The sequence below is a fragment of the Lagenorhynchus albirostris genome, chromosome 16 (assembly GCF_949774975.1).
Source record: "Lagenorhynchus albirostris chromosome 16, mLagAlb1.1, whole genome shotgun sequence".
Classification (NCBI taxonomy): Eukaryota; Metazoa; Chordata; class Mammalia; order Artiodactyla; family Delphinidae; genus Lagenorhynchus; species Lagenorhynchus albirostris.
Genome location: NC_083110.1, coordinates 21,744,414 through 21,756,573, shown reverse-complemented (window position 1 = coordinate 21,756,573; position 12,160 = coordinate 21,744,414). Strand labels below are relative to the sequence as shown.

The 12,160-nt window shown below is 43.9% G+C and overlaps 1 protein-coding gene across 4 annotated transcripts in view; it reads right to left on the bottom strand.

Moving 5' to 3' along the window:
- The window catches only part of HKDC1 (hexokinase domain containing 1), a 42,417-nt gene that overhangs the window by 3,760 nt on the left and 26,497 nt on the right, over positions 1–12,160 (bottom strand). For all 4 annotated transcript variants that reach the window (XM_060126271.1, XM_060126274.1, XM_060126273.1 and 1 more), the window contains 6 exons: positions 10,897–11,042; positions 10,684–10,803; positions 4,319–4,414; positions 4,043–4,142; positions 2,470–2,653; positions 367–522 (listed from right to left, as the gene is read on the bottom strand). In XM_060126271.1, coding sequence (XP_059982254.1) covers positions 367–522; positions 2,470–2,653; positions 4,043–4,142; positions 4,319–4,414; positions 10,684–10,803; positions 10,897–11,042 — 802 coding nt within the window. The remainder of the gene's footprint in view (positions 1–366; positions 523–2,469; positions 2,654–4,042; positions 4,143–4,318; positions 4,415–10,683; positions 10,804–10,896; positions 11,043–12,160) is intronic.

The following is a 12,160-nucleotide window of genomic DNA, read 5'->3' as shown; positions in this document are numbered from 1 at the left end:
TGCCTTAGAAGCTGAGACTCAAGAAGGTCTGCCACCCCCAGGAAGTCCCATCATCTTTAAAGAATAAAGTGTGAGCACATCATCTTTTCAGGATCAAAAGAGGATCATTTTTTAGCCTAAGTTAACTCCTGTGTAACCATTTAGGAACCTCGGGGCCCAGACAGGCTGCTGGACCCTCAGCTGGGTGCTGTGGTCCTCATACAGCTGGAGAGAGAGAGCAACCTCAGGAGGCAACCCTATGCCCAGCCAGGCCCTTATTCTTTTTATTTTTAAATTTCAAATCTGCCGGCACCTGGTGTGACAGCGGCACATCCCACATAGGGCCTGCCACATCAAGCCAAGCAGGTGAAATTGACCACGAGTCACCTTTCAATCTGAGACAAGAACTTGGTTTCAAAGATGCCCCTGGTCCGGAGACGCTCTGAAATCTGCCCTCTGAAGAGAAGACCCTGCTTGGTCAAGTCAATCAGGATCTGCCGCACAATCTCCCCCAGGTACATCCCACTGGTCATTTTCTCGTATCTGTTTAGAGAAGAGGGATAAGGTTGGCGAGAGCAGGAAAATCAGTGCTGGTGAGTGGTGTGATCCGAAAGGATCACAAGTCAGAGTGTGGAAGGCATGCCATTGGCATCCACCAGCTGCCTGGGTTGCAGTGGGTCAGAGCGGGCAGCAGGCCCAGAGAAGTGCATGCAGGAGACAGTATGATGTGGGAAGACCAGGCTTTGGAGCCATACTGAGCAAGAACTAGGTCCCAGCTCTGCCACACATTAGTTGCATGACCTGAGCAAGCACTTTAAACCATCATCTATAAAACAGGGAGCAAAACCCTGACCCCACAAGACTGTTGGGAGGCAACCGCCTGGTGCACAGTAGACACTAAGCTAAAGTGAGTCCCTTTCCTGGCCCCAAAGCTAGTTCTCCTTGGCTTTGTATTTGAAGAAATCTGTTCCACTAGAGCTTTTGCTCCATGAGATAACACATTTAAACTGTATGCACACACCAAGGGTGGTCCAAAATGTTAGCTCCCTTCCCCCTTTCTATCAGGCTGTGAGCTCCAAGGCGGAAGGTGCAAGAGAAAAAGGAGCTTTGCAATCGACAGGCACTGATCAGGCACGCTGCCCAGGTATGTGTGACAGTATTAGTAACAATGATGCAGAGCTGGACTGCCACTGCCTGCAGGGTCACATGGAAATCTGAGTGTGCCTGAGACTTACGTGCTGGACTTGTGTTCTCTTAACTGCTCAGGACCTCATCCGTCTAAAGAACTGACACTTAGACAAATAATGGTGACAGCAGGTGAATTCAAGTATATTACCCCCTTAAACTCTCACTCCAAAACCGTGAGCTTCCAGTGGATTCAGACATAAAACTTGGATGCCCCAACTTGGGATTTAGAGGTAAGGCCCTTTGTTAAGGTCCCTTGTGTTTTGGTCCCTGGTTCAGCTGGGCTGACCACAATTCACCTGCCTCCCACCTACAAAGACTAGTGCCAAAGGAAGGTGAGGGACCACCAGGGCTGGTCTTGGTTTTGTCAAGCCTCTTCCTATTGAGTTTTCTCAGTTCAACAGTCAGTGAGGCACCTGTGGCCCAGGCATCCCATTACATTTCCTATCTGCTCAAACTTTCCACTTGGATATCATCCATCAGGATAAATGTATATTTTCATCTTATACTATATAGTAAGACACTGGGTTTAGTTGTGACAAAGACCATATGGCCTGACAGTAAAACATTTACTATCTGGTCCTTTACAGAAAAAGTTTGCCGATCCCTGTCATAATGGATGGGCTCAGGCTAATGATCAATCCACCACACGCTAGCTCTATCCCTGTCTACCCCTTTCTCTCCTATTCAAGAAGGTATGTGAGAATGCAAGTGAACATGTACTCTGTTTTGTGTTTTTTTTAAACCATCATTATTTTCAGTATTTTTAGTATGGTTATCAATTGCAATACACCTCACAAAGTGACTGTGACCCATGCTGGGACACAACGTCATGGCTGAGAACCAGGACTCCCACCCATCACCTGCAGCCACTTCCCCACCCCCAGAATAACAGAGATCACCAACCTGGCAGCCTGCTCTTGAAAGACTAAGGATGTTGACCTCTAAACTGGACCTACTAGAAGCCCATCTTGAGAGGGCCCAGTAAGTCACCATGTCCCACCTCTGGGACACCCAGTCCACAGTGAATGGACTTTTTGACAACCTCTGCCTCACTTCCAAAGCCACCACTAGACCTTATGGTACATTGTGGTAATTAGAAAGAGGCTCACCTTCTTTCTCTTTGTTGGAAACTTGTCATAACTTTATGCTTTCGTTCAAATAAGACATTTCACTAACATCTGATGGAGAGTTGTCATAAATATACAAACTATGGTGTCTGTAACATGAAAATGGCGCCCCCTTAGATCTGCTGAAGTCGTACACTGCACAACCTGCATAAATGCACACATCTGCCCTCCTCACCTCTGTTTGCCAGGATTCAAGGACCCCTCGTCCACCTCCTTGTCGTACTGGGTCCGGATGTCATCTAGGCAGCCATTATCTCCAAATCCTCCCCACTCTGTGTTTATGCACATCTTCCCTTCATCCCCTTCCACCAGTTCAATGTTCCTCATCTCCTCCATGTAGCACATGTTGCTGCCTGTTCCTAAAAGGTCAAGATAGGACTTTAGTCTTCAAAAGACACCACTACGTCTTAAAGAGCCAGCAGGGTACAGTAGATAGGAATTTAGGTTTGGAGTCAGATACAACTGGGTGTGGACTCTAGCTTTACACTCATAGCTGGGTGACCCTAGACAAGCATCTCATCTTTCAGAGAGCCAATTACTTCATCTGTAAAAAGGAAATAATACCTGCTTTATAGATTTGTTATAAAGAAAAAAAAATGAGACGATGTTCGTAAGTTTCCTCCACATAGAATTGGTACCTGTGATATCATTATCCTCCTCCTCCTTCTCCTCATGATTATTGATAAGCCACAGGCACACCAAGTAAGCTCCAAGCAGTCACAGAATTAGCAGTCAGAGCTGGAAGGGACCATGAGGAATACCTGGTCTTGGATAAGTAGACACCTGGCATCTGAAAGCCACCCTCTTCTCCTTTGTCCATGACCTGGTCTCAGACTATTCTCAACACAACAGTCCAGGCAACTATTATCATCAATCAAACAAATCTTACCTCTTTGTCCTCCTAGATCTAGCCCATCCCTTCCCACAGATGAGGAAACTCAAGTCCAGACAGAATAAGCAACCTGCCCAAGGTCACAAAGTAGGTAAGTGTTGGAGTGAGATGAAACCTCTTAGTTGGCATTGAAGACATCTCAATATATTCCCATCTCCTGTTCTATGTACTACTTAAACGCAGGAAGCCCAGACAACCAGCTGGAACAACTTTCCCAGATTCTGTGATTACTTAACCCGTGCCTGTCACTGAGAATGCCCATCACCCCTGTCTCCACCTGTTCAAATACCACCTGTCCCCTCACCTGTTAGAGTATCCCCCTGGAATCGACCCTTGCACTTAAACACTGCCAGACTTTTCCAAAAGACCCTTAAAAGGCCTATATCATACCTCAGGCCACTCCCTTCTTCTCTCCTAGGTTTCTTTCCAACTCTTCTCCATCCTGTGCATCCTGACAGCCGGAAGAGGTCAGAGAACAGAGGAGGTGCACGTTGGAGCCAACATGAAAATCTAGCTCCCTCAGCCCCGTGCCAACCTGATCCAACTGGGGTCTCCTTCCTCCCAGAATAATCTGCCCCAAGGCGCTAATTTGCAAGTCCCCTCTTTCTACGTTATTCTCCTTCCTCAACAGAAAAGAAAACCTTGGCTTAGGACCCTTAGGGAAAAAGATGTTAAGTAAAGACTTGAGAATTAGGAGACCTGGAATCCCAACCTTAACTCTGTCTCTACTTTGGAGAAAGCTGGCTTCAGAACCTCTATGTAATGGAACAATGGCCCCCTGCCTTTCACTATGTTAAAAGGGAACCTCTAAAAGATCAGATGGGAGTAGGCCAATAGGACATGCCTGATCACTTACCTGCAATCAGGCCAACCTCGCAATTACGATCTTCATAGCCACAGGTCATCATGGTCCCCACTGTGTCATTCACAACTGCGACTATGTCCAGGTCAAACTCCTGCAAAGGAAGCAGCTCTACTATAAGTAGGATGTGCAAGCCAAACAGGCTCAGGAGGGGCACATCAGCCTGATGTGGGCAGAGGCCAGAATCACAGGGCTGGGTATAGGATGGCAGAGCAGAGGGGCCTTGGGGAAGGGGCAAGGTCAGGCATGAGCCTTAACACCAGAACGTACATTTCTCCTCTTGATGGCTTCCCTGAGCATGTCCACCACATCTTCCCCTTCACAGTCAGTAGCCTTGAAGCCTTTGGTCCACTCAATGAGTGTTCCCTGTAAGAAAGGAGGGCAAATTCATTTGCACAATAGTTTGCTGGGACCACTACACAATCTCAGCATCAAATAGATGCAAGGCACTATAGCTGACGGGTAGTCAAATGCTTTTGACTGTGTTTCCATCTGTAGCCCTAACACTGGGCCCAGAGGTGCCACAGAGCATGATGCTCAGACAAGGTCTACTGCTGAGGAATAATTGCAGCAATTCATATTTATCAAGGGTCAACGCATGTTCCCTGGCCATGACTGCACAGAACAAAGGCCAGTTCTAATTTACCCAATCAATCACATCTTTGTGATAAAGCTGCAAAATGTTAATCAAAGCATTGTTTCACAGGAAAAACTAGAGGCATCCTGTCATTCCAACAATATGGATCTATCATCTTGTACATCAATATAGGAAATGCTCTACAACCATAAAAACATAATGCTTTAAGAGACGTTAGATGTTAGAGAAAGATGCCCACCATACACTGTTAAGTGAACTCACATTAAACAAATATAGATGGTGAATTATTCTATTATTATTTTAAAACTCACACACACTCAAATCTGGAAAAAGGCCTGGACCAATGCACACACCAGGGGGTTGACAGTGGTTCCCTCTGTGTACAAGATTACTGGTACCTTTTAGTCTCTCCTTTTTGTTTGCCTATATTTTCTAATTTTCCTAAAATTAGCCTGTATAATTTTTATAATACCGAGAAAAAGTATTTCTAATTTTTTTTTGAATTTTATTTTTTTAATACAGCAGGTTCTTATTAGTTAGCTATTTTATACATATTAGTGTATATATCAATCCCAATGTCCCAGTTCATCCCCCTCCACCACTTCCCCTCCTTGGTGTCCATACATTTGTTATCTACATCTGTGTCTCTATTTCTGCCTTGCAAACCAGTTCATTCTAGATTCCATATATATGCGTTAATGTACGATACTTGTTTTTCTCTTTCTACTTACTTCACTCTGTATGACAGTCTCCAGGTCTATCCACATCTCTGCAAATGACCCAATTTAATTCTTTTTTATGGCTGAATAATATTCCATTGTATATATGTACCACACCTAAGTCTCTCTTTTGGGAACTAGTGGTTACCAGAAGGGTGAGGAGTGAGGAGAGGGGCAAAATAGGTGAAAGGGATTAAGAGGTATAAACTACTAGGTATAAAATAAATAAGTTACAAGGATGTAATGTACAGCACAGAGAATATAGTCAATATTTTGTAATAACCTTGTATGGAGTATAAGCTATAAAAATATTAAATTACTATGTTGTATACCTGAAACTAATATAATATTGTAAATCAACTCTACTTCAATTTTTAAGTCTCTCTTTTTTCTCCCCAGCCATCAATGGCTTTGCTCCCAGCTGTCCACTGGTCTCCCCTCCTTCTTAGCTGTGTCTTCATGAACCTGTCAGAACTGCTGGGAGAGAGGCCTGAAGGCCCAATGTCCTGAGTCAGGAGGTGCACCTGTGCCCTGGATCATTCAGGACCATGGACAGCTGCACACAGCTTCCTCCTTCCCATGTGTATTAATTTTTTTTTCAATATCTTTATTGGAGTATAATTGCTCTACAATGGTACATTAGCTTCTGCTATATAACAAAGTGAATCAGCTATATATATATACATATATCCCCATACCCCCTCTCTCTTGCATCTCCCTCCTACCCTACCTATCCCACCCCTCTAGGTGGTCACAAAGCACCAAGCTGATCTCCCTGTGCTATGCAGCTTCTTCCCACCAGCCATCCGTTCTACATCTAGTAGTATACATATGTCCATGCCACTTTCTCACCTCGTCCCAGCCCATCCCTCCCCCTCCCCGTGTCCTCAAGTCCACTCTCCACATCCACATCTTTATTACTGTCTTGCCCTTAGGTTCTTCAGAAATTTTTTTTTTTTAAGACTCCATATATATGTGTTAGCATACAGTATTTGTTTTTCTCTGTCCGACTGACTTCACTCTGTATGACAGACTCTAGGTCCATCCACCTCGCTACAAATAACTCAACTTTGTTTCTTTTTATGGCTGAGTAATATTCCATTGTATATATGTGCCACATCTTCTTTATACATTCATCTGTAGATGGACACTTAGGTTGCTTCCATGTCCTGGCTACTGTAAATAGTGCTGCAATGAACACTGTGGTACATGACTCTTTCTGAATTATAGTTTTCTCAGGGTATATGCCCAGTAGTGGGATTGCTGGGTCACATGGTAGTTCTATTTCTAGTTGTTGTTGTTTTTCTTAATTTTTATTCGGGCATAATTGCTTCACAATGGTGTGTTAGTTTCTGCTTTATAACAAAGTGAATCAGCTATATGTATATATATATCCCCATATTTCCTCCCTCTTGCGTCTCCCTCCCATCCTCCCTATCCCACCCCTCTAGGTGGTCACAAAGCACCCAGCTGATCACCCTGTGCTATGCAGCTGCTTCCCACTAGCTATCTATTTTACATTTGGTAGTGTATATATGCCCATGCCACTCTCACTTCATCCCAGCTTACCCTTCCCCCTCCCCATGTCCTCAAGTCCATACTCTACGTCTGCGTCTTTATTCCTGTCCTGCCCCTAGGTTCTTCAAAACCACTTTTTTTTTTTTTTTTAGATTCCATATATATGAGTTAGCATACGGTGTTTGTTTTTCTCTGTCTTACTTCACTCTGTATGACTTCACTTCTTATGGCTGGGTAATATTCCATTGTATATATGTGCCACACCTTCTTTATCCATTCATCTGTCAATGGTCACGTAGGTTGCTTCCATGTCCTGGCTATTGTAAATGGTGCTGCAATGAACATCGTGGTACATGACTCTTTCTGAATTACGGTTTTCTCAGGGTATACGCCTAGTAGTGGGATTGCTTGGTCGTATGGTAGTTCTGTTTCTACTTTTTTAAGGAACCTCCATACTGTTCTCCATAGTGGCTGTATCAATTTACATTCCCACCAACAGTGCAAGAGGGTTCCCTTTTCTCCACACCCTCTCCAGCATTTATTGTTTGTAGATGTTTTGATGATGGCCATTCTGACTGGTGTGAGGTGATACCTCATTGTAGTTTTGATTTGCATTTCTCTAATGATTAATGATGTTGAGCATCCTTTCATGTGTTTGTTGGCAATCTGTATATCTTCTTTGGAGAAATGTCTATTTAGGTCTTCTGCCCATTTTTGGATTGGGTTGTGTTTTTAATATTGAGCTGCCTGAGCTGCTTATAAATTGGGGAGATTAATCCTTTGTCAGTTGCTTCATGGGCAAATATTTTCTCTCATTCTGAGGGTTGTCTTTTCATCTTGTTTATGGTTTCCTTTGCTGTCTAAAAGCTTTTAAGTTTCATTAGGTCCCATTTGTTTATTTTTGTTTTCATTTCCCTTTCTCTAGGAGGTGGGTCAAAAAGGATCTTGCTGTGATTTATGTCACAGAGTGTTCTGCCTATGTTTTCCTCTAAGAGTTTGACAGCATCTGGCCTTACATTTAGGTCTTTAATCCATTTTGAGTTTATTTTTGTGTATGGTGTTAGGAAGTGTTCTAATTTCATTCTTTTACATGTAGCTGCCCAGTTTTCCCAGCACCACTTATTGAAGAGGCTGTCTTTTCTCCATTGTATATTCTTGCCTCCTTTATCAAAGATAAGGTGACCATATGTGTGTGGGTTTATCTCTGGGCTTTCTATCCATTCCATTGATCTATATTTTTGTTTTGGTGCCAGTATCATACTGTCTTGATTACTGTAGCTTTGTAGTATAGTCTGAAGTCAGGGAGCCTGATTCCTCCAGCTCCGTTTTTCTTTCTCAAGATTGCTTTGGCTATTCGGGGTCTTTTGTGTTTCCTTACAAATTGTGAACGTTTTTGTTCTAGTTCTGTGAAAAATGCCATTGGTAGTTTGATAGGGAATGCATTGAATCTGCAGATTGCTTTGGGCAGTATAGTCATTTTCACAATGTTGATTTTTCCAATCCAAGAACATGGTATATCTCTCCATCTGTTTGTATCATCTTTTTTTTTTTTTTTTTTTGCGGTACATGGGCCTCTCACTGTTGTGGCATCTCCCGCTGCAGAGCACAGGCTCCGGACGCGCGGGCTCAGCAGCCACAGCCCATGGGCCTAGCCGCTCCACAGCATGTGGGATCTTCCAGGACCGGGGCACGAACCCGTGTCCCCTGCATCGGCAGGTGGACTCCCAACCACTGCGCCACCAGGGAAGCCCCTGTTTGTATCATCTTTAATTTCTTTCATCAGTGTCTTATAGTTTTCTGCATACAGGTCTTTTGTCTCCTTAGGTAGGTTTATTCCTAGGTATTTGATTCTTTTTGTTGCAATGGTAAATGGAAGTGTTTCCTTAATTTCTCTTTCAGATTTTTCATCATTAGTGTATAGGAATGCAAGAGATTTCTGTGCATTATTTTGTATCCTGCTACTTTACCAAATTCATTGATTAGCTCTAGTAGTTTTCTGGTAGCATCTTTAGGATTCTCTATGTATAGTATCATGTCATCTGCAGACAGTGACAGCTTTACTTCTTTTCTGATTTGGATTCCTTTTATTTCTTTTTCTTCTCTGATTGCTGTGGCTAAAACTTCCAAAACTATGTTGAATAACAGTGGTGACAGTGGGCAACCTTGGCTTGTTCCTAATCTTAGTGGAAATGGTTTCAATTTTTCACCACTGAGAACAATGTTTGCTGTGGGTTTGTCATATGTGGCCTTTATTATGTTGAGGTAAGATCCCTCTATGCCTACTTTCTGGAGAGTTTTTATCATAAATGGGTGTTGAATTTTGTCAAAAGTTTTTTCTGGGCTTCCCTGGTGGCGCAGTGGTTGAGAGTCCGCCTGCTGATGCAGGGGACATGGGTTCGTGCCCCGGTCCGGGAAGACCCCACATGCCGTGGAGCGGCTGGGCCCATAAGCCATGGCCACTGAGCCTGCACGTCCGGAGCCTGTGCTCCGCAACGGGAGAAGCCACAACAGTGAGAGGCCCGCGTACCACAAAAAAAAAAAAAAAATAGTGTGTATACATACAATAAAATATCACTCAGCTTTAAAAAGGAAGGAAATTCTACGTGGATGAGCCTTGAGAACATTATGCTAAGTGAAATAAGCCAGTCACAAAATAACAAATACTGTTATGATTCTACTTATATGAGGTACCTAGAACAGTCAAATTTATAGAGACAGAGAGTAAAATAAAGGTTACCAGGGGCTGGGAGAGAGGCAAGTGAGGAGTTATTGTTTAATGGGTATAGAGTTTCAGTTTGAGAAGATGAAAGAGTTCGAAAGATGGATAGTGGTGACAGTTTCATAACAATGTGAGTGTACTTAACGCCACAGTACACTTGTACTTTTTAAGTGTACCAGTGTACACTTAAACACAGTCAAAGTGGTAAATGTTATATCTATTTTACCACAATAAGAAATGGTAAAATAAACAAAGCAAAACTAGTGTGTACATCATGGGGACATTGACTGGTTTAGACCAAATCTTAACAAATCTTTGGTGTCATTCTTATTATTGTCATGAGCTCTCTGGCTGACTTGCTGTGCTGATCAGAGTTCTCTCTATAAATTGAGGAGTGGTGTTCTGCTTTTATGCCAGTCCTGTAAGTTTGGTTGACATAAGCCTATCAGAGAACAAGAGAGAGTACTCTGTTCTCCATAAGCTGGTGAATGGTGCTTTTATCCAAGAATTCCAAGAAAAATCTTGTGATGTACATTTCTAAATTATTATGAATAATGTATTAAAATCATTATCTGTGATGTTCTTCAATGTCAACTAGGTAAGTGCCTATGTGATAAACTCCTGAAATTCTAATATCAGGAAAGAAATGCATTTCTTCTGAGGCACTGGTATGCTTTTGTTCATCAGACAAGAAAAACCCTACGACCTACTGCATTTCCCTGTTTACACAGGAAGACCCAGGTAATATTGTAGACTAAGAGTTATAACTGGCCTTAACTGGTCCTTACCTCTTCTTATCTCTCGATAATATGATTTGACCTCTCTTTTAACAGTAGCCTTATCCAAGTGTCCCTTTATTGTATAGTACACTAAATTATTTTGTAAACTTCAATCAAAGAAACAATAATAATGAAAAGGGGACACAGTAAATAGAAAAAACTTAAATGGTCCAAATTCTCGATCATGTCTCCCCAGCTGCCCTGAACCTGAGACCCCGAAATAAAATGAACAGTGACTCAGAGCTGTCTCGAGATTCCCCAGGTGTAGGAGGAAATGGACCCACCAGGCTGGGCCGTCTTACCTTGTCAATGCTCGCCTGCCTGCAGGGAAATGAGAATGTGAAGCCCAAAGGCAGCTGGGCTCCCTTGAGGCCCATGTAGTCCAGGAAGTCAGCGATGCACTGCACAATGTGGTCAAACAGCTGCAGGCAGAGAGCAGGAGTCATGCCAGGCCTGCACTGTACAGGGTGGCAGGCTGGCACCTCGGAGTGCGGATCCCCCTGCCCGGCACTTACCTCTTCGCCAGTGCCCTGCATGATCTCCAGGGGGATGGTGAAGATCTTGTTGTACATTCGCACTGACCTCCGTCCGCTTCTGATCTTCACCAGGAGGACCCGGAAGTTGGTTCCCCCGAGATCCAGGGCAAGGAACTTTCCTTTCTCTGTGGTGGAGAAAGTGGGGGCTGCATTCCACCAGCACGCACCGAGCAGGGCCTTGTGTGCAGGCATTGGGAGGAAGAGGTGATGCTGAAAGTGAGCAGATCCAGAGCCTGCCTGCCTGGGGCTCATGGGCCAAAGGGGTGTGGCGGTCACCAAGCACAGTGTCAGGGCACTGGGCAGGCACCCTGAGCCCATCTGAGGCCAGCCTGCTTTTCTTGCCGTCTGGTAAAGGCCACACATGATACTTATGCTCAGGGAGGCTCTGAGGGTGAATCCAGGCCAGGCTACCTGACTACAATGGACTCGGGAAGGTGCTTCCATCCTGTCATATGGCCTAGAGGAGCTGTTCATCCTGAGCATGAAATGATTCTTCTGTCCTGCTCGCCCCTTCCCTGGATTCTCACACCCCCACCTGACTAATAAGAAACTGTATTGAGTCTGACGTCCATCACCGTCCAGGGCCCCCCAGTGCAGTGCCTCTCGGTTCTCTGACATTGCAGAGCATGTCAGTCTGTTCTGTGTGATTCCTCACCTCTCTCCCTGCCTCATTCACTCTGTTCTAGCCACACTGGTCATTTTGCTGTTCCTTGAATTTGCCAACGACCTCACTCTCAGACAGTTCTCTTACCCCTGACGGTGGTCTATTTTTCTTCATAGCCCTGTCATTACATGGCATCACCTGGCGTTTATTTGTCTACTGTCTGCCAGCCCAACAGAACTTAGGCTCCATAAGGGTAGGGACTGTGTTTTCTTCACTGCTCTGTTACCGTGCTTACAACAGAGCCTGACAAGTAGCAGGTGCTTAATGAAACTTTGAGGAATAAAGGCAAAAGGATAAAAGCTATGAAAGAATGAATAGTTGAATAACGTCTTTTACTGCTCTTATTGTTTTCCCCCCAAGTAGACTCAAACGATACTGGCTCTAGAAAAGATCTTTGTTGTTGAGAGATTCCAAGTACAACTGTGTGACCTTGAGTATGTCACCTAACCTCTCTGAGTCTCAGTTTTGGCATCCATAAAATGGGAATCATTCTCTTTATATAACATACAGAGTAGGTGTGAGCACAAAATGAAATTAAACGTTCAAAAGCAAATTAAAGCCATGAAGCATTTTACAAAG